The 22,381-nt window shown below is 34.2% G+C and overlaps 3 protein-coding genes across 5 annotated transcripts; 1 reads left to right on the top strand and 2 right to left on the bottom strand.

The window, feature by feature from the left end:
* Window positions 1–96: 96 nt before the first annotated feature.
* LOC116290250 (potassium channel subfamily K member 3-like) lies at window positions 97–7,461 on the bottom strand. Of its 2 annotated transcripts, XM_031697266.2 has the most exons (3): window positions 7,005–7,461; window positions 5,479–5,741; window positions 97–1,272 (listed from the first exon to the last, which is right to left on the bottom strand). In XM_031697266.2, exons 2-3 carry the CDS (start codon window positions 5,717–5,719, stop codon window positions 695–697), a joined length of 819 nt encoding a protein of 272 aa, XP_031553126.1. In that variant the 5' UTR covers window positions 5,720–5,741; window positions 7,005–7,461; the 3' UTR covers window positions 97–694. The 2 variants fall into 2 exon arrangements, with proteins under 2 accessions (XP_031553126.1, XP_031553118.1); XM_031697258.2 differs by lacking the exon at window positions 7,005–7,461 and having other exon boundaries at window positions 5,479–6,237.
* A 1,202-nt stretch (window positions 7,462–8,663) lies between these two features.
* LOC116290267 (melanopsin-like) lies at window positions 8,664–10,068 on the top strand. The gene has a single exon (XM_031697277.2). It carries the CDS (start codon window positions 8,976–8,978, stop codon window positions 10,011–10,013), a length of 1,038 nt encoding a protein of 345 aa, XP_031553137.1. The 5' UTR covers window positions 8,664–8,975; the 3' UTR covers window positions 10,014–10,068.
* A 423-nt stretch (window positions 10,069–10,491) lies between these two features.
* LOC116290278 (neuropeptide FF receptor 2-like) lies at window positions 10,492–20,421 on the bottom strand. 2 transcript variants are annotated; one of them, XM_089032778.1, is made up of 6 exons: window positions 19,063–20,421; window positions 17,471–17,547; window positions 15,531–15,620; window positions 14,148–14,224; window positions 13,494–13,937; window positions 10,492–13,390 (listed from the first exon to the last, which is right to left on the bottom strand). In XM_089032778.1, exon 6 carries the CDS (start codon window positions 13,156–13,158, stop codon window positions 11,962–11,964), a length of 1,197 nt encoding a protein of 398 aa, XP_088888904.1. In that variant the 5' UTR covers window positions 13,159–13,390; window positions 13,494–13,937; window positions 14,148–14,224; window positions 15,531–15,620; window positions 17,471–17,547; window positions 19,063–20,421; the 3' UTR covers window positions 10,492–11,961. The 2 variants fall into 2 exon arrangements, with proteins under 2 accessions (XP_088888904.1, XP_088888905.1); XM_089032779.1 differs by lacking the exons at window positions 17,471–17,547; window positions 19,063–20,421 and having other exon boundaries at window positions 15,531–16,084.
* Window positions 20,422–22,381: the final 1,960 nt, after the last annotated feature.

Here is a 22,381-nt window from a genome sequence, read left to right as displayed (position 1 = left end):
AAATAGAATAAAAATTCTAATGATTATTGCTTTTATTTACAATATTTTGTGCTAAAAAGCTAAAACTAGACAACCTACACTTCAAACAATGGAATGCTAATTCTAATTTATCGAGACGTCTGTGTATTTTATACTTTTTAAACTCAGCATAATATTAAATAAAGAAGAAGAAGAAGAAGAAGAAAAAGAAAAAGAAAAAGAAAAGAAAAAGAAAAAGAAAAAGAAAAAGAAAAAGAAAAAGAAAAAGAAAAGCAACAGTGTTGTTTTTGTTTATGGTATTGGGTTTAGTTTACCAGGGCTTTAAAACAGGTCTTCAAACCCACCCATTGCTAACATCCAGATCTATCTTTCCGGTAAGTAGGAGCTTACATAAACATTGTAGCTAGCTTGTACAGTGTTGAGCAAGAGTAGATACTTTTCTTTTTTTTACAGTGCATCGTTCAATCACACGCCTCTCTCCACCTGATCTAGATACGTTGGCTCTAGTCATATCAAATGCTGAATGTAAATAATAATATCTACACCTCTTTAGTTACCATGGGCTTAATAGTTTTCCCCTCTCAGACCACGGCGGCGTAATTCTCTTAGGAATAAGATTCTTTGTTTGAGCTGTATCCATATTTATGTGTCTTTTCATGCGTAACCGTTAAACAAAGAAATGATACTATAGGGAATGAAACTTTATCTGAAAAGACTACATCTTTTCGTCCCGACTCAAGTCTTCAACAGTAACTGCTTTGTTATCTGCCCCATATGCCTCAGCATCCTCAGTTGTATTCCTATTTTCATTTTTATTCAACCCGAAGCACTGACATCCTTTCGTTTCATTAATCTGTTCCTCTATCGTCTTCTCCATGTAACAAAGAACACCGTCCAAGACTGTGGACAAAAGACTCAGACTGATAATCATAGTTAATTCGTTTTCTAGAGTCAAGTCTCCAAATCCAACGGTTGTGGCGGTGATGATGACGCAATAGAATGCATCAATGACGGTAAAGTCCCTCTTCTTATCTTGAGCAACGACAATGATCTCCAAGGAAACGTCAAGAATCAGCGCAATGATGAAGCCAATTAAGACCTTGAGCTCGACGTTTTTGTCTTCGTTTCTTTTGAGAACTTTTTTTTCTAAATGTCGGACGAGGCTTGTCATGCCTCGATTTAACACTTCTCCTATGCTTTTCATGAAATAGAGGAATATTGGAATCCCAACAAGAGTGTAGAAAACGCACAAGAGACGACCAGTTTGTGTCTTTGGGGGAGTTGAGCCGTACCCTACATATAAATTAATGGATATTAAAAATCTGTGGAAGCAGCAATGCATGCATATGTGTAGAATATACATCAAAATGAGCCTCCGTCTTTATTATCAATCATTACGTCCAACACTACGACTACCCCACACCACCGCCACCGGTACCACCACCATCACTATAACCACATCACCATCATTGTCATCATCATCATCATCGGTCACCTGCAACCACCACTCCTCCTCCTTTACCACCAACACTACCACCACCAACACCATCATCATCATCATCATCATCATCCACCATTACGACTCGATCACAACCAAATCCATCATTATGATCAGTCATCACTATCCTCACCACACCCTCTCCACTGTCATATTAAGTCACTACCACCACAACCACCACTCCACTACCATCAGTCGCCACCACGTCACTTACACCACTTCATGTCCACCATCACCATCAACCGCCATCATAACTCTTTACTATATATAGAGGGAGGAAGAAGATAATAAAGAAGAAGAAGGGGAGTAATAATGATGCTAATAAATAACTAAAAAATTACACCAATAAAATGATGTTCATGCAGATGCACTGATTAACTTGGTACACCACTTCATGTCCACCATCACCATCAACCGCCATCATAACTCTTTACTATATATAGAGGGAGGAAGAAGATAATAAAGAAGAAGAAGGGGAGTAATAATGATGCTAATGAATAACTAAAAATTACACCAATAAAATGATGTTCATGCAGATGCACTGATTAACTTGGTACAAACTCTCAATAAAAGTGCATTAAAAAATGTCTCGGCACAGAATTTGTAGAAAAGCAAATTAACTGATCATAAAAAAATCACACATATGATTTATAAAACAAAAAGTTCTTATAACTGCGCATGTGTGGACACGGGTACCACACGAAGAAAGTTAAAGTGAAACCAAGGAATCAAACTTTTAAACTTGGACCAATCAGGAACAAGCAACGCACGAACATCAGAAAAAAAAGCCTTAGATGTCATCAACAACTGTGACGTCAATATGATAATGATTATGCTCTTTCCTGATTGGTTAAAGTTTTTTTGAATCCTACATTGTGCTCGAGAAGAAGAAAGTAGCATACAAAACAATGGTTCTGCATCAGGATCATGCGGATTCATTGCGGACAATCGATTAGATCCGGATTTTTCACTCGGTCGCCTTCGGATCTTGGATTTCGGATTCATAGGGGTTTTGAGAACATCTTCTATTTTTAGATTGATAGAGGGTGATGTCATTTATTTATATTCGTTTTTAGATCTCAGAGAGTATAAAGTGGTTGGTTCTCTAGGATAGTCTGTATTAGAATGGAGTTTTTCACATTCTCGCAAAAGGTATTCACCATCGCTTGCGTTGTAGCTACCAGACTCCTTGTACAGTTAGTTTCGGAACGATGTTGTGGTTGTAAGGCATCGACACGAGTGAATGCCCGGCTCCGGAGCAGCTCCGGAGCCAGCGCATCGGCCGGACTATCCGCTCCGGATTCAGCCGGATGCTCTGACTTCTTGTCCGAATATCTGGATAGCTCATGTCTATTTTTAGTTTGCTGGATTGCACCATACCAACGCAATCGGGATGACGTCACCTATATTTTTGAGGTTCGAGTGATTTTGAGGTACAATTTAATAATGTTCCTAGTTGGCTAAAAATAGAAGATGTTCTCAAAACCCCTATGAATTCGAAATCCAAGATCCGAAGAAGAAGAAGAAGAAGAAATAATTCGCAATAAAAATAAAACTGTCAATGATCATACTGACAGGTGACTCTTAATGTCTTAGACAGGGAAAACTGTTTTCAATTGAAGCAAGCATACTGAATTTTAAACAATTCAAACGGTAATATTAAGATTATTAATGAAAACACAAACTGAACTGACCTTTTCTTTTGAATAAATATATTTTCAATTCTAATTATGGCATCGATAGTTTATCCATACTTCACTCTACTTTTGATTTCAACTGACAGGTATTTTTAAATTAGTGAAACAAAAATGAAAATTACCATAGCTGAAAAGAGCATTAAAATCATTATAACTGTGGAATTTGAAGGAAAATAAGTTAGAATCTCGCGAAGATATGACTTTTGAATAGCGTGAATTTTTAATTGCTACGAGCTTTGGAGACCTTTGGAAGTGTTTAAAGCTGAATTGCCTAAAGCTAGAAGTGTCTAGCTTTAAGTACGACTGCTTTTTCTGCTGACATAAAAACCGTTATCATGTTAATACATACAAGATGTAAACTATATTGTTCATGATTCCTTTATTCAAAAACTGACGCTAAGTATCCTACAGTTTCATTTCCTATCCAGACTATTTAAACTAGCTAGACTAGATGTGCCTGTATAAATATTGAACTAAATACAGAAAAATTTATCGACTTGTGAAAAATCGAAAATTTGGAACTTTAGACGGTTAATTATTTATGATTAAGAGTTTTAGAAGATTATAATATCAACGACTTCATTTATTTTCTGGATTTTCGATAAGATAAAGATGGAAAAAATTCTAGCATTTGAATTAGCATTAATTTGAAAACATTCAAGAATTTTGAACTCGTTGAAACTTGTCGTATGACTAACGTTAAAAAAAATTAGGGAATATAACTTACAAGAAATTGTATAAAAATGATTTTAGCCGCTTAATTTATTTCCTAAAATGTCTTAGTCGTTAAGACGACTATGGGGAAAACCGTTTAAAGTGCATATGACACGAAAAAAATTTAATGTTAAAAATGTGTATTTTATTGGCATGAATAAGAATATCACGGTTAAATTTGTTTCAAAAACGTATTTCTCTAGAAATTCAAGAAAATTTAGCACGCGTTGTGACGCCATTTTGTTTACAAGTCTCCAGATTTAGTTGTAAATACACGAAATATGTTTGAATGCAGAATCTTAATTTCAGGTAGTACACTTTTCAGTTCCCCAACATTTGAAGAGTACTACGTAAGCTATCAAATAAAGCTGAATAGAATATGCCTTTTGTTGTTATTTTATACGAATTACAATTTATATTTAGTACCTTACTACCGAATCTAGAGTACGTGTCAATAAAATGACGTCACAAATTGGGCTTAATTTTCTCACATATCTCAAGAAATAAGCTTTTGAAACAAATTTTATTACGACATATTTATTATTATTAACAAACTATACATTTTAAACGATGAAATGTTTTCGTGTCATATACACTTTAAGCAAATTTAAAAACATTTCGCTCGTGTTGAAGTCTTTTTGTTTCCATAACAACCAAATATTAAAAACACTGTCAATTAATTAAACCTGACTTTGATATTTTCGCTGAAACGCTCCTTACTGAACTGAACTGAACTCAGTATGATAGATATCAAAAATGAATATTCATATTCCCTAAAACAATAACTTCGAAAATTATCATTGTTTACTGCCATACACCTGCAGCACATTCATCTTGGGCAACGTCACCTAATCAATACTCTAGATATAATATCTGCAGGTATTGATGGGGGTCTTAGTATGAGCGGACAATATCTTCGATTGATTTTTATTGACTCCACGAGAAATTGGCTTATTTGAATAACTAATGGTGGATAATAAAGTAGTTTGTGCAACGATAGAGTCCTCTGTTCATGTTGTATCGCATTCTTACACTACATGGATTATTTCCTCAAAAGACATTTTTGTTAGTGGCAAATAATTATATACAAAGTCCATTTCTTCTTATTCATTCATATATTCATTTATTCATATATCTATTCTTCACCAAATACCTTTTTTTACTTGACTACGCACCCAAATATAATTAAAGATTTTAGCAATTTTAAAATTCAAAGCAATCAAAAAAATTATTCTGGAGAAAAGTTAAATTTTTTTGGCAAATAATCAAAAAGAAGATCTATACTTTTAAAATCAAAAAAATTTTTTTTTTCTTTGATGCTCTTTGTTACTTTTTTGTGTTACGATGCTATATTGCTATTCGAAGCGAATTGAAGATAATGCATATATGTCTTGAGTGCACGTGAACAAGTAAAACAAAGATTTTTGTATCCGCTGTCAACGTTTAGATTAATATGTCCATTTTGTGAAATACATGGATCATTTACATGTTTCTGTACCCTAGTTTAGTCCACAATGGAAAAATCGTAACGCATTAATAAATACATTAGAAATGAAAAATAAAAAAACATAATTTTTATATTTTTCTTACCAATTGTTGTCATGATTTCAAACGTTAAGCGATATCCCTGATCGTACGTCCATTTCGTTGGTGTCGCGCTTAATTCGTTTTCAACTTGAACAACTCTTCTTGCAAATGCAACCATTTGATCAACCGTCATATTGAAGAAGTGAGTACTGTTTTGCATTTCTGCCAGGCTGTTTCGTGCCTGAATTCTCGTCTTCTCTAGATTTTTGAGTTCCTCTTCAATTGCATTGTTTTCGATGCTCATAAAAACCAACGCTCCCAGAATACTATAAAGAATATATATGGCAAGACGAATGAGAAAATTCTTAGTCACAACGTTAAGATTCTGACAAGACATGGTAAACAAGAGACTATAACTTATTCTGCGGAAGTCGACTATCTCTTAGGAATTCAAACTTCAATGTTGATCTTAACAACTGAAGAGACACACTGCTTTTCGGGTTCATAAATTTTTGATAGCTTAGTTCCTTAATCTGATTGGTGGTTCAAAGAACATTGTTCTGATGTCCACTTTAAATGGTACTTATTTTTAGATTTCTCTTGGTTACCAGAGTTCCGAATCATTTTACAAGAGCTAGCATTTCAAATTAAAGACATGATTTCAAGGAATTATTTCATGTAGATATGGGCCTTTCTTTAATGTTGTGAGGCTGACATGGAAATACCAAAGAAATGCCCCAAATTCCACCTTGAAAAAGTGACATTTCTTTTTTATATTTATGGTATTATATATTCATAAAAGATATCCAAAACATCCTCAGATCACAGAAGAGAGCCATCTAGAAACATGTAAGACACATTGGTAAGCGTTTAGCGCTCTCACCGCTACTTCATACCTTTCTTTCATTAAACGAAATTCGAGAACTTCCATCAGATTATGGAAATCTAGCAATTATGTATGGACCAACCATGGGAAGCCTAGCTCAAGAATTCGTTATTATCAAAAGAGGGTGCCAATGGGGGTACCCAATTGTCCGTTAATTACTAGTTTTTCTGCCCAATGTCACTGAGTTAACTGTAATAATTTCAAGAAGATATAACTAGCTAAAAACTAGTGTGAGCTGCGTCGGTGTTTCTCATGAAACAGTAATGATAAAAGGGTAAATTATACACCGTGAAAAGATGAAAAAACTTACTGACGCTTCGGACGCTAGTCCTTCGTCGGAGGAATAATAATAATAACAATAATAATAATAACAATAACAATAATAATAATAATAATAATAATAATAATAATAATATTAATAATAATAATGATGATGATGATTTTACGAGCGCTGGCTATAATATTAACCAAACTCATGAAATATCAGATTTTCAATCTCTCAAAAACTGTTTCAACTCCACGCTTTATCCACCTCCTAGCCAGCTCATTCCCCTCCTCGTCAAAACGCTGCAAATCACAACAAATTTAGCATACACTGAACCTGCTGAATAATTTTCCAGGCGCGCAATGATTGACGAATTCAGTTGGAAATATTGAAGCTTTCTAGAAAGATATATAGTTTCTTATAACGTGACCTACCTACCTCTAAAAAGCCAATAGCATTGCACCAAACATCCCAAAATAGTTTCCGTTGCAACTGCGGGCCATCCAATCGGACCCAAACATTGACCCGCTCCAGGTTGTCCTAGTAACTTCATACACACAACATTATCCCATTCAATCACAGAATAAATAATTCAAGATGTAGCTTGTAGAGTCGCTTGTAGAGTCTATTGAGTTTATTATTTATTCTGTGATTGAATGGGATAATTCTAAGTGTAGCGTGTAGCGTGTAGAGTCTATTAAGTTTATTATTTATTCTGTGATTTAATGGGATAATTCTAGGTGTAGCGTGTAGAGTCTATTGAGTTTATTAGCCATTCTGTGATTGAGAAAAAACTGGGTCGAGTTGGCATTGCAGTGCGTTGTGGGGCTGGTTTAGGGGATATATTTCCAAGATGGCGTCTATTTCGTCTAAAATAGCCCCAAAATTCACTGCAATACATGCTCGAATCAGTCAGTCCATATAAGTAAGGTGCCATGTTTTTTAGCTTAAATATAAAAGATACAATCCTAAAATAATAAAATCTTAAAATAATGAGATCTTAAAGTAATAAAATATCGAATTAAATAAATATTAAAAGGATAAAATCTTAAAATCTTAAAATCTTAAAATAATACGATCTTAAAATAAAAAAATCTTAAAATGATAAAATATCATTTTGTCTTAGTTGAGCAAGGGCGCTAGGACAAAAATTGGTGGCTAAAAAACTAATAAAATAAAAAAAATTATAGTGTCATTTGTTTGCCTATTGATTTGCACTAGGAAACACTAGACATATATATATGTTGCAAGCGCAGAATTTGTAAATTATTATTTTTTTAACCGGCTAATAATTAACACCTACGTTTCGCTTTCATCCAATAATACATAATGACTATTAGCTTTTAGCCAAAATATAATGTTAGAATACGTCAAAATATTAGTGACCTATAAAAAAATATTTAGGCCTAGAGCAAACGTTGAATTTTCCATGCACCGAATTTATTAAAAACATTGGATATCAGGTGATAATGAGGCGGCAATCTTTGATATAATTAAGTTCGGTGCATGGAAAGTTCGACGTTTGCCCTAGGCCTTAGAGAATCTAGAACCAAGCTCACGTACAGCAACTTTGTAGATCCTAATTTTGAGACCCTTCTCAAAATTATCTGGGATGCGATCGAGCCTCAAATGAAGATGCAAAAGAAATCATACTTTTTCACGATGGCAATTTTTGTTATCTTCTTTATTCTCCCTTTCTATATTAGTAGATTACTATAGATAACAACAAATAGCTTCATTCGTAGAAAATAGATGAAACAGCCATAAATTACTAGATTTAAGAATAGAATAATTCAGGCAAAAACCGATTGTCACGCCATGTACAATCTAGTTAGATAACTAGTTAGATTATGCAGAAATTACAGTTGCTAAATAATAATTAGCCTTGCACTCAAGATAAGTTCCATCTTCTACCTTAACCTCCCTTCTAATAAAATAAAAAGTCCGGGGTGGATGCATGAGTCAGATTTGTACGTGGTCAAGCACAGCACAGGATTGACTGAAATCTGAATAACAAAAGTTGTTTTGAATGTCGAAGTGGTGCGGATGGTAAACCACGCGTACCAACGCTATTGTAAAGATTTGCAAGCTCGCAGATTACCTGCTGAGGCCTGCGAATTACATCAGTCCCTCTATTCTCGCTTCCTGCGTTTAAATCTTATTGTTTTTGAAGTTGTCTTAAAAGATCTAATCAAGAAAATACGAAATAATTAATTCCCTACGTTCTGCAGGACATTTACCTTTGGTATTTCGCAGCTGTACTATTCGTCATAGTTGGCGAGGATACAGATGTACTTTGTATCTTTAACAGACGATTTTCTGTGCATCTTTCAAGTGAAACGAGGAGTCTTATCAGAGAAGTCCGTAAAACAACCTCAGCTATGCTGCAACTTTCATGTATGAAAAAATATGACGAATGAAACTCTACAAATGAGCGAAAATCCTTGGAACACAAAGGAATCAGCGTGGGTAATACTTTTCGTCTCAGTGATAATTCTGACGGGTATTTTAGGAAATACACTCGTGATAGTCGTAACATTGATCAATTGTACCCTAAAGACAACAGCTAACGCTTTCATTGTGAACCTTGCAGTCGCTGACATCCTCGCCTTGTTTAGCTTTGGCATCATGGTAAGTTCATTAGCTAGAGGTAAATGGATTTATGGTGACACAGCTTGCAAAGTTAACGGATTTACAATCATGACGTTTGGTCTGGCATCGGCCTTGTCGATCAGTGCCATAAGTATCAATCGGTATCTTGTCACTGCCAATCTTACCGCATACCATTCACTATTTGGAGCAAAGAATAGGACTCTATTCCTTCTGGTGGCATTATGGATATTTGCGGGTACATTCGGAAGTCTTCCACTTGTAGGGTGGTCAAGGTATGAGTACTTCCCAGCTCGTGGGTTTTGTTTCTGGTCCTACTCAACGAGCTTTTCTTACACTATAACGTTCTATACTCTAGTTGCTCCATGTTGTTTGGCAGCGGCATTTTGCTACTGGAAAATTTACCTCACAATTCGTCAAAACAAACAAGGTCACAATCAAAATCTCTCCCTCTCCTCGCCTAAAGACAGTCATAAGATCAAAAGAAGACAGGAAATGTCTAATGAACTTAGCGAGAGGAAGATCACTCTATCTATCTGCGTCGTTGTTTTTGTGTACTATACGACTCTAGCACCGTTTAGTATTGTCAACCTAATGGTCGTCTGGAAACCAAGTTACGAGATATCTCCTTCAGTGGATATTGTAACTACGATTGTAGCCATGATGAACCACGTTATAAATGTTTTTATTTATGCAACTTTGAATCGCAAGTATAGACAGGCAATCCGGAATTTATTCGAAAAAATCAAGGGGTTTGTTTGGCCGAATGAGAATAGAGTTCAGAGCTTCAATCGATCGAGAAAGCAGACGCCAAAACATGACGTGACCTGGTGTTAGTAGGGCGACGACAATTAAGTAAAATTGTAAATGTTGATAAATTTTCGTGATATTTGTTCGTGTCGTTTTATTTCTTATTGTTTGTTTTGATCATCTAATTTTTTTATTTTTCATTTCATTTTCAATTTGTTTCATTTCATTTCATTTCTTTCTTTCTTTCTTCAGTAAAAATTTTATATTGGGACTTTCGCTTACATAATGTTAAACATAAGATTCACGCTTACGTTTGCTTTTAGTCAATGCTTTAAGCGGGTATGCGGTTAGTCACTGCTTTTAGGGGGTCTGTGGTTGTCAGTTCTTGTTAACATAGCAAACGATTCGTGCCATTCCACGACGGATTATACCTTCTGCTGAGAAGCATAAAAAATTTAAAATATTTGCAACTCACGACATTTTGTCAGTAGAATTCCCGACTATAACTGGATACAAAAATTCGGCAAATTTCTAAATTTTTAATAGAGGTTGAAAAAAACCCTTAACAGTTACAATTAACAGTCACAATGTTTGATATTTTGAATCATTATTTTTGATAAACGTGCATATTTTTGTTGAATAATACATTAAATACAGGACATGAATAATTAATGAATATAATCTGTATACTGAACTTCTTCGAATCATTAAAAAAAAGTTTCTCGATGAGAAACGTCTCCGTGGACAATTTTCTTACAATTTCAATGTTAGTCTATTTGCGTGCACTCTTGTAATTAAATTACCGACAAAAAGCGATATATGTACATATACACTGTATCCCCCTTTTTCCTATTCTATTTCCTTGGAAATCCAAGTAAGACAATAGGAAAAGGGAGATACATATATATGCATATATATCGCTAAATTGTCAAAGTTTTAGGGATTCAGTGTATATACATTAATATATTCAGTGTATATCTACATAATTATAAAGAATTGAGGTGTGGGCGCTTGTGGAAACCTATATATATATTTACACACTCATGTATACATATGTATACAGCGCTTTGCAAAAATTCTGTAAATAAAATGAATATCGATATATCGGGTGCATTGTGGGTAATTTTCAATTTAAGAGGCGTTTTAATAAAGGTTAAATACAATGTTTTCGGTGAAATATAACCATAGTGTACATTGTGAGCATTAATGCTAGATATTTGGCTAACTTTTAGTTGAAAATCGTTATAATTAAAAAATCTGGAAATCTGGAAAATAGTTTATATATGGATATATAGATAAACTTGACTTTTACAGAACTTTTGCAAACCGCCGCTGTATTGTGTGTGTGTGTGTGTGTGTGTGTGTGTGTGTGTGTGTGTGTGGGTGTGTGTGTGTGGGTGTGTGTGTGTGTGTATGTAAAAGGGTCATATATAGTTTATACATATGGTTGTATATATATGTACAAAATTCTTCAAAATCACGTTAGAAACTTTACCCACGGCATACTGTATAATCATTCTAACCATGGCTGCATTTATAAATCTCATTCCATGAAACAATTCTTTACCCTCTATACATTTAGCGCTAGTTAATTAAGGCAAAAACATAGTCCATCGCTAATAATGGTAAGCTTTTTGCTTTTGGCATTAACGAATTATCTTGCTGAATGAGCACGAGTGAATAACTTGATCTCCAGCCGTTTGATCCACTTTGTCAAGGGTGCGGACTTTAATTTGTCCGATAACTGTGGCGACAGCAATTACACATAACTTGATAAAGATGGAAATTGCTTTTGTTTCTAGCTGCAAAAGGACTGTACATTAGTGGTGCATGCGCAATGGCTTGGTTCAGCTGTACGTACATAGATTGCTTCCCACTCTGAATCATAGTAACAAGAGTGTACCGTATGAAGTACCACTGTCTCCATCAGTATTTTTGGCGATTTTTTCCAGGTTACTTCTTTAAGGTACATGGCATCTTCAATCATTCCTGTCATAGTTAGGCAAATTGGATATATCAAAATACTAATGTATTCTTACAATCTGAAATCTTCATGATTATTTGTGCATGTTTGTTGTCCATTAGTTTGTTCAAGGGATCCTTTAATATCGTCAGAACACGTTTGTTGTCCATTAGTATGTTCAAGGGATCCTTTAATATCGACAGAATACACATCACTAGGTAACTCAGGGTTGGCAGCTTGTTGGCCACTATTATTACTCGCTTCCATCTGAAAAGTAGTATCATTCGTACCAGGCACCACAGTAGTTTTCCCGCACGTGAATATCTTTGCAAGAACATCTTTGTAGTCCTTCCGAAATTTATCGGTCAGCAGTCCATAGATGATAGGATTTACGCATGCGTGGATGAAGTCAAGAATGTCTGAAAATTTAAAAACCACTTCAATGTCGTTTTGTTGTTTTGGCGAGCCAAAATCTCGTACCATCCAGGCTATTTGACCAGGTAGCAAGCAGATGGTGAAAAGAATCACTATCGCAGCTAATGTCGTAATAATCTGTTTGTTTTCTCTTCGCTTTTTCTGGTGGCTTGCGGTTCTTCTTCTGCCTCCTATCGACGTCTGAGGGCCCTTGTTCATGACTAGGTAAATCCCTATCCAAATATAGGCAATTGCAATGATACACAATGGAAGGAGGAACTGAAGAACGAACAATGCTGCCGTGTAGACCTTAGCGTGATACGGGTCCAACCAATTCTCTTGACATTCATCGTTCACCGACTGGTTAACGACGGCAATTGGAATAACGATGATTAAGGAAATCAACCAAATGAATGCGATCCAAACAGATGCAGACTTTGTGGACATTTTAGGCTTATAAGGGTTCACGATTACGTAGCATCGATGAATAGCCATTGATGTTATTGTATATATACTTATAAAGTAGGTGATAGTCTGCATGAGAAAAATAAAACGACAGTAGAATTCTATTTTAGGTATTATTTCAAACAGTTCATAGCCGTTGACGGGCAAACAAAACGCAATAAATGTCAGGTCCGAAACTGCTAAATTGAAAATAAACATTTCATGGATGGAGCGCTTGCTTTTCTTGCCTAATATCACCATAACGAGAATATTTCCAATCATTCCCAGTACAAAGGTTGCTACATAAAAGGTTAAACGAACAGTTCTCTCGGTTACGTTCTCTGTTGGCTCGGTCGTTGAACTTGAATTCGAGGTACCATTGGTATTGTTTACAATAACATTCATCTTCATCCTTTGATCTTCAACTTCACTTAAGTCGGCTTTTAAGCACGGTTTTAATTCACGATATATATTCCTGAGTAATTAACGGACGAACGACCATGCTAAGCTCATCTACATATTCAAAGAGATATATGTAGAACAGTACTGAGATGGTGTTTTGTAAATATTATCTTCTTTTTTTTGTTTGCTTTTAGTTTCACGTTTTTTATTTCGGTTTTCTCGTTTTCTTCGACTTGAAGTCCTTCAAAATTAAACCGTATTTATATTAGATTTCTTAATAGATATTTCACTCAATAGGAATAACGTGGTTCCTATATACAAGTTTTCCTGTATTGCTTGATTACCTCTTGTTTTGTGTAAATTTCTCCCACTTTTATTGGATTGCCACTCTTGAAGTCCTCTTTTCTCGCCTGAAAGGCCGCCACATTTACTTGCAACTCGTCTTAGAATTTCCGCGAGAAAAATGGCGCCACAGATGGCCGGTCAGTCTGGAACTGAATGTAATAAGCTTGTGTTTCTCTCAACAACAGCTTGTCTTTACTATGCTTAGGTCTTGTCAGTACTAGCCGGCGACTAGCAGGATGGGAATTTTCCGTTGAAGTCTTTAGGCGACAGGGCTGTCTTGTCAGTCTGGAACTGAATGTACTACCTTTGTATTGTTCTCAACGAACAGCTTGAACAGCTATATATGCTTAGGTCTTGTCAAAGTACTAGCCAACTGGCAGATTGAGAATTTTCTCGAACTATTTAATGTCAGGACTGTCTTCAGTCAATTTGCACTACAGCATCTAAAGAAAAAAGAAAGGAAAAAAAAAAAAAAAATCAAGTAAAATATCATATACAATCTAGGATAAAATATAATCGAATGTCAATTTAGCCTGAAACAAATTCACTTTTTCTCACCCAAGTAATTGGTATAAACGATTAAGAATCAAAAGAAAAAATGGTGCAAAATTAAGTGAAATATATATAAATATCACATTGAATGTTTTAAATACCTTGACAACAAACGGTACCGTCCAATTTACAGCTAATGTGAGGCCAAACGAGTGGAGAATATACTAATAAACCTAAGCTGTGAAGAGAAATTAAAAAGTACTATATGTTTGCATTTCTTTATCGATGGAAATAGTTTCCAGAGGTATTGTTTTCTCTAAGTAATATTCATATTCTTAGATATTCGTTAGGTTTTAAATTATTAAAATCTAACTTTCGTCTTCGTATATTACCCTAAGGGTCCCATATTCTCGTTATCTGATAACGTTAAAGAATTATAACCGCTTTGAAATAACCTTACAGAGAAAAGATAAGATATGGATGCGATGAAAAAGAGAAAAAGGTTTTGTAATTAAGCGAGGTCTTGTAGGCTTTGTTTTTTTTTTTTGTTTTTTTTTTTTGACGCTCGAGTATAATGAGAATTTCGTATTCACAAAACTATACCTATTGTTTGCTTTTTTCAACCCTAATATCTGAAATTACACGGTATACATACAAAGAATGACGGGGGGAGAATTTCTAGGCGTTTGGATAGGTTTTTAACATCAGTTACCTGTATCTCAAAGTATAGAGCGTCTATATTTAAGTAATTATTGATTCCCATAGTTTTCCGAAAAGCGATTGCACTAATAATATTGAACGTCCTTGGTAGCAAATTTAAAACTTAGTTTTAAAGCTAGGCGCTACATCATTTTTTTTTTTTTTTTTTTTTTTTTTTTTTTTACCGATGGAAATTCTGTTCCTTCACAAAAGTAATAAAAAAACTCATTATATCCTAATGCATTTCTTTCTTGTTGCGGAGAAAGATCGTTAAAAGAAATCTTTGAATTCTGTCATAATTATGAACACAGTTTGGTGCCATGTTATTGTGATCATTCATTTGCCTTTTTAGCTTTTCGAGATCATAAATTACAATTTCAAAGCTGTTTATACATAAATCTTGTAATGCATCGTCCAAGGATGGTTTCTATACAAACCTTTTAAATTTAAAATATATATATTTGGCTATCTGAATTTTTGTACGAAAAATGACATAATTTTTGAAAATCGTCAAATTTTGATCGGGGGAGAAGTTTTTTTTCCCCGTATCTCTTTTTTCTTTGTTAATCTATCGAAGTGTTATGATCATCCGGGTGGATGTAGCCCTGAGAAGGACTGTTTGATGTGACTGACGTTTCGACAACCTGAAGTCATCTTCAGAGTCTTTTTTCTTTCTTTCTTTCTTCCTTTTTTTTTAGTTTCAAAGAAGAAAAGAAAAAACCATCAACAACGAATGCCACTAGAAATTTAAACGGCAATCAATCAATTTTGATTTTTTTTACACAATCAAAAGCTGCAATTATAGCTCCGCCATCAATCTATAGTACTGAAGGTTTCTCACCTACCTGAGATGAAGAATTTGAAGTTGTTCCTTAGTGTTCTTAGACTGACTGACACTAGTCCAGGCGTTTGAGAGCAAATGAGCCTAGTAAGGTCTAGCAAGTGCATTTAAATGGGTTAATCATGTAAGTCCCCAATATGACATCATTAGGGAGTATACAATGTATACACAAAAGATTTATCTCTAGGGTTTGGAATGTGACGTCTAGTAAGATTTATGTCAAAGGGAACTTGACATGAACAGAACCTTAATTACTCTAAAACTTTTCTTTAATGGATTTTAATCAAATAATTGTCCTTGGGGAGGAATCTTAGTGCTCTACAGTACCTCAAAGTCTGTGATTTTGATTGCTATCTGAATTGAATTACCGACGAGCATCAGTAGGCAGCAACTTTGTTTGGACTTTAATGCAATTTGCAGCATTGGAAGTCACCAACGGGTAACAAAATATAGCATCTACTTTACAGTGATTTGTCTCTGGAATACTATACTACTAATGTCTTAATGTTACTCGAGTATTGGTTCTGTCAAAGTTTGACTTAACTTGTCAGAAACGAAAGTATATCAATTATAAGATGACTTTGCTTTTTATGTAAATCTCAACAAAAATAGAAAAAATTTTTACACTGGCAGTACACGTTTTTCCTTGATTTTAAAAGAATAGAAATATGTCGGTTTGAACTATGTAGTGTTTAAATTTTCTCCAGGAAAAACTAGTTTGATTGTATAGATCACAGTTTTTTAGTGGTTGTACACCATTACGTGTTTATCCCCTTGAGATAAAGTCATTATTATAGAATAAGGGAAACTATACCAAAAAAAAAAAAAAAAAAAAAAAAGCTTTCAAATCCGCTTGTTTGGAAATTTTTCCCTTCTAGTTTTGTGTCATCAAAGTTACAAAAATCGCGGTTCAGTTCAATTCAAAGACCACACGTTCGCGAGGGAACAAAGAAGAGAAAAACGAATATAAGAGATATAGATTCTATTCTAGAATTTTCTCCAAACGTCTTAGAGGTAGTCCAGGTAGATAGCAAGATTACCAGGAAAAAGCCATCCGCCCATTATCCTATAATTTCCTGTGGCCATGACAATCTCTACTACTTTTCCTGGATTACTCCAACCTGGAAGATTCCAGAGCCGCAATGCTCAAAAGTCATCAACAAATCCCTCAACAATAAATATGGTGTCGACATATTATTATCAGCAAAGATTATCTAATGGGGATCAAATACTGACAAAGTTAGAGTAGAGTGCATTGTCAATCTAGATGGAATCAAATTAATATTTAATTAAGAGAAGAGAGGTAGGCATATTGGATACACTGATGTACAAGGTTACGTAAGTAAAGTGGGGAATCAATGGACCATATGGTCGTTTGTAGTAATAAATTTCAAGGCAGTGTCTTTTTCAACGCGTTGGTTGTAATTTATATTTAGCTGCTAGGATAGCCATTATTTTTTATTTTTTAGTGTGTTTGCTATATGCAAAAACAGAAAACAAACAAAGACAAAAGAGATACAATATGTAGTTTGTGGTAGGGAAGTTAAAAATCGCGTAGGGATGGTGAATTGTTTTAAATGTTTTGGTGTGGTTTTGTGGTTTATAATTAAGTTGCTCAATTTTTTAAAGTATATTATTTAAAAAAATCGCACAATCTTCTCGTATAATCCGGAATTTATAAATGCTCATGATGTTTTTAAAGTTCTCAAATTGAACTCGCCTAAAGGCTCGTCCAATTTTGAAAACTTTCAAAGCATCACTCGTACCTATAAATTCCGAATTGTACTCGAGATCGTGCGATTTCCTATACTCTTTTTTATAACCAATGTACATATTTTAAATTGTATTTAAATTATTTCTATTTGAGATTATATAATAAAATCAGCATTCTCTTAAGTCAACCTTAACACATTATCAACATCGAAAACATATATACATACTAACCTTTAGCAAATATATAGTCAGCCAATATGTCACAGAACGATGGAGAACTTCACTTTTAGGTGCGTTCTGGCAAAGTACTGCAAATAGACGTACAAAGCGTGACGGTAATTGGACAAAACATGCTTAGGTCAAAATGTAGATTTATCTCCTGAAAACCCGTTAGCAAACGTTGTCATTTTTTCTTCTGTGCTTTTTTCGCTTTATTTATTTTGAACTGTATATGAGAAGTGTAATTTTTCCTGAGGCATTCTTCGCGTAGGAACGTCAGATTTCCGGTCGGTATGCTTTTAACTTTCACATCTTTCCTCGAGAAAAACGAAAGATTTTCAAAATATTTTTATTTCCTTTTGCATTCCATCTGTAAAGCATTTCGCTATTTGTTCAAAAAGGTCTTATTGATAGATACCCTAATCAAATAAAGTATATTGGAAGGGAGGTCAGGTGATCTCGCCCCGCTGGGTCTCGACATCTTAATCTATATTTTCAAAGTATGTAGAGATGGTCATACCACAATCACCCTTTCCCGAGAATCGCTTGAGTTAACACGAACAATGGTTGCAAGTCCAAGTTGGACTTGATGTGTTCATACATTTACTGTATATTATCAAGTCCGATCTCGATCTCGGTCACTCGAGGAAATTCAGGAAATATTTATTTATTGTAAAGAAGATGCATTATGTTTTCAAGCACAACTTTGAGGCATAATATGCTTCAGTAAAACTGAATCAAGCATTCGCTTACAGAAACATAAAAGCTTGCCAATAGATGTCTTTAAAACTAAGAAGGATCGGGAACATTTTTTGCGGGGTTCTAAAAGAAATAAATATTCTAATTCCATCGTTAAAAGAACGATCACATTCAAATTTTAAACACCTCTATTTTCAATTTGATTTTAAAATATTGAAAGCAGGGCTCAAAATTAAAATAAAGATTCATTATATATGAAGTTCGTTTGGCTTCCACATTAATCTTGTAATACTCCTACTAGACTATCGGTCACCAAAAGGGGTATTAAAATAAGAGAAAGAGAGCTAGATCACATATGTGAGAGGATCCACGCATTTCAAGCCTAACCTCAACATTAAAAACAGTTTGGTTGTGGTTTTTCAATCTAGTACTTTATTTTTTTTGCGTTTTTTCCCTATCCTATTATAGATCAATTTTTTATTCATAGTTTTGAGTGTGGTGTTTTGGCGCAAATTCTGCGGTTGTGCAACCATGTGTCCTTCAAAACTTTTTTTTTCTTTCTTTCTTTCTTTTCTTTTCTTTCTTTTCTTCTCTTTCTTTCTTTTTCCTTTTTTTCTTTTCTTTCCTCTTTCCTCTTCTTTTTTTCTTCTTTGTTTGTTTTTGTTTTCCGCCTTTCTTTTTCCCTATTACTTTGTTTCTTTTAGCTTCGTCTTTCCCTCTACATTTTTTTTTTCTTTTCGCGATTATTTCCTTTATTCGCATCTCTTTCTTTCTTTTATTCCTATATTTTCCTTCACTCTATTCCTTAACGAATCGTCGATCTGCCTTCTCTCATTACCTTTAGCTAATTATTTCATTTTCCATATTCTGTCATTGTTTTCCTATACTATATAAAGTATTCTTACCTTAAATTGCGTTTCTCATCGTTGCATCGTGCTTGTGGTCATTTCAGCTTAGTATCAAAACCAAACAATCAGTTTCATTTTCTTCACCTAAAGCTTTTAGTTCCGCACGACCAATAAAACACACGCTACACCAATGCATTACTTTGGCTTCGAATACAAATGTCGAACGCGTTGGCGTGCGCATTCCATAGATAAATAAAGCAAATGTTTACAATTTTTAAACACTCCTTCCAGGACCTAAAACGATCAATTTGAAGATTAAGGTGACTTGCAATTTCTTTGATGTTCCGCTTGTAACTCATCTTATTGTGAGGAAATTATTATCCCAGCGGTAAAATAGATGTGTCTGTTTTCTTGTATACAATTGCTTTTACAGTTGAAACGGCAATTTGTATATTTTATTGCTCTAATCAGAAGCGATCGAATTATTAGATTGAAAAAATCGATAAAATTCTAGACGATTCTCTGCCTTTGTAAAGAAACTTTCTTCGGAAGAATCTTATTAACAGAAATGAAATTATAACCTTTCTGTTATCGTTCTATTCTCGACTTTCACATCCGCATAATGCCTTGCGTTTTTGGGGGATAACCAATCAAAAAACTGTCCCAAATTGAAAGGTTTCTTAATTGAATATATACTATAACTGCTTTTATCTGTACAATACTGATTATCAGTTTATTCCAAGTTATTTTTGCGTGTACAGATCATCAAGAGTTTTGCTCTTACAGAAAATGTATTGATTTACTAAAAAATGTTTAAAATTTACCTTAAACGTCTTCAAGCTTCTATCTTTTTCCGTTTTTTACTTCTTCACTTTATCTTTGGATACCAAACAAGGTATTTTCATCATTGTCTGATCAGCCTTCAGCAAAATAAGTGGGTTTTTACCCTCTGGTTACCCTCAAAGACGCAAAGGATTATGGGGATCTGAAAGTCGAGAATAACGATAAATCTAATTTGAATGTGTATCCGTATATATCAAGTGTAAGAATAATTGGAGAAAATGCTGCTCGCATTTTTTCTACATAGTGAAGGCAATACAAATAGAAGATTTAGTTGTGTCTTGTCAGTTTAGATGCATTTCTATGGTTTGTTCATCATAATAGAGAGGTTAGATCCTCAATGATCCTATAGCTAACCTTGGTTCTTTTAATATCATAAAAACTGAAACCAAATTCAGTTGGTTAGTTGTAAATTGGGATATGAAACTGCTATTTCACTCTAGCTCTCCCTATCTTTTTGTTTATCATTATTTTTTTCTTCATCTTTCTTTCTTTCTTTCTTTCTTTTTCTTTCTATTTTCTTCCTTCTTTCCTTCACTTTTTCTTCATTTTTCTTTTTCATTTTATCTTGCTTTTTCCCCCCTTTTTAGCCTAACATTAAAATAAAAACAAAAAACAAAATCAAAAACAAAAAACAAACAAACAAACAAACAAACAAGAAACAAACAAAAAAAACACAAAAAAACAAAAAAACAAAAACAAAAAAAAAAAAACAAAAAAACAAAAAAAGAAAAAGAAAAGAAAAAGAAAAAGAGAAAAAAAAAAAAGAAGAAAAAACAACCCCAGACATTAATAGGCAAGCAGTCCACGACTGGCCCTGCTCTCTTACCCACAAATGACTATCTTGCGCTTGAATAGCCCAATCTAACCATATTTGTAAGTAATCAAGCTACAATTCTGCAGCTGGTTAAAAAAAAAAAAACACTTTTAAACATCGCTTTGAAATCAGTAGTTAGGTAAAGTATTTTGAAGACTTGAGAGGGAATGTACTATGTTGCTGGAAAATCTTTCCTTCGGAAAATAGAATATAAATACGACATATATATTATTGTTACTGGAACGTTATTTTAGTACAAAATGAACTGATGTTTTCAAGAAACGGTGCATAAGTTGCCTCAGTAGTGCGTGTTTTAAAATCGATGTTCACTAAAATAATAAACAAAAACCAAGCTGCAGAGCAAAGTTAATTCAAAATAACATTATCAACAACAACAGAAACCACTTACTTACGTACATCCCTCCTGATGAACCTCGCGTATTGATGGATTCCTGCTGGCACGAATGCTTGATTGCTATGAAGACGATCTGGAAGTGCATCTAAGTTCCATGTTGTCAAAGCGACACGGATTTTTTGCCCTACTTTCAAAAATACAACCACGGAAGTCAAGGAAACATCAAGTTCAAGCACGCCCTCCGACGACAATTCAAAAATGAAAACTAAATTAGTCTTTTATCTCCAGGAGATATCAATATCTCTTTTTGTAATATCAAAGAAAATGGTTGATGCATGGCATTTTGAATAAATTGTTTGGGGGCAAGATCGTCAATGGATTTGAAGAAGGTTGCATTGTCTGGCTAGCCTAGATGTTATAATTATCACACTGACTTTCAAATTAAGTATTTTTTTATATTCTTTTCTATTTTTCTTACTTTTTTCTGGCTATCCTATATATTTAGAATTAACAACCACTTTCAAATGAACGAATTTCTAATTATTTTCTATCGATTTTTTATTTATTTCTTCCTTTATTTCTGGCTAGCGCCTATATATTATAATTAAAAAATAACTTTCAAATAACCTAATTTTATCAGTTTTATTTTTTATTTATTTACTTTTTATTTTTGAAATTTAGAAAATTATTTACATTGTCAGAGTAAGGTGGTCCAAAACATGATCAATCAATGATCAACAACACTTTAATTTAATTAATGTCCTTTTCCCAAGACGAGCTTCCGATATATCCCCTACTTAGAAAGAAAGCATTAAGCGAGAGGGGGCATAAAATGTCTTAATAGCATTCTCATACAAACACCTATAACTGTTTTTGCTAAAGACACGAACATGATTTATTTATATCTGGTATGGATAAATATGAAGGTACTACGTCAATCGAACCGCTGACCATACCATGACGAACACCAGAGAGACGACCGGTCACACTCGTCTCGTACAATGGCATAAAAGACAGTCACTGAAGAAGATATAGGTTTATGACGAGAGACTGGATGAATGGTATGAATAAGTAGATTAAATAACCGACCATGTCCAACCGAAGAACTGACTGACTGTACGAGCAAACGAAAACATGAGTGAGTGAGCTAATGAACGATAGTGAAATTAAACAAACTGTCATAATTGACCTAATTGTCAAACAGACAGACAGACAGTAAGACGGACAGAAAATAAGACAGATAAAAAGGCAGATAGACATGACAGATAGAACATGACAGATAGACAGATAGACAAGCCGACAGACAGACTAAAAGACACAAAAAGGCAGATAGACAGACAGACAGACAAGCGGTCAGACAGACA

The sequence above is a fragment of the Actinia tenebrosa genome, unplaced genomic scaffold, assembly GCF_029948245.1.
Source record: "Actinia tenebrosa isolate PJP-AT-01 unplaced genomic scaffold, QUT_ActTen_1.0 PGA_scaffold1__47_contigs__length_23844297, whole genome shotgun sequence".
In the NCBI taxonomy this organism is placed as follows: domain Eukaryota; kingdom Metazoa; phylum Cnidaria; class Anthozoa; order Actiniaria; family Actiniidae; genus Actinia; species Actinia tenebrosa.
Note: the sequence above shows the minus strand (reverse complement) of the source record. Positions and strands in the feature narration are given on the sequence as shown.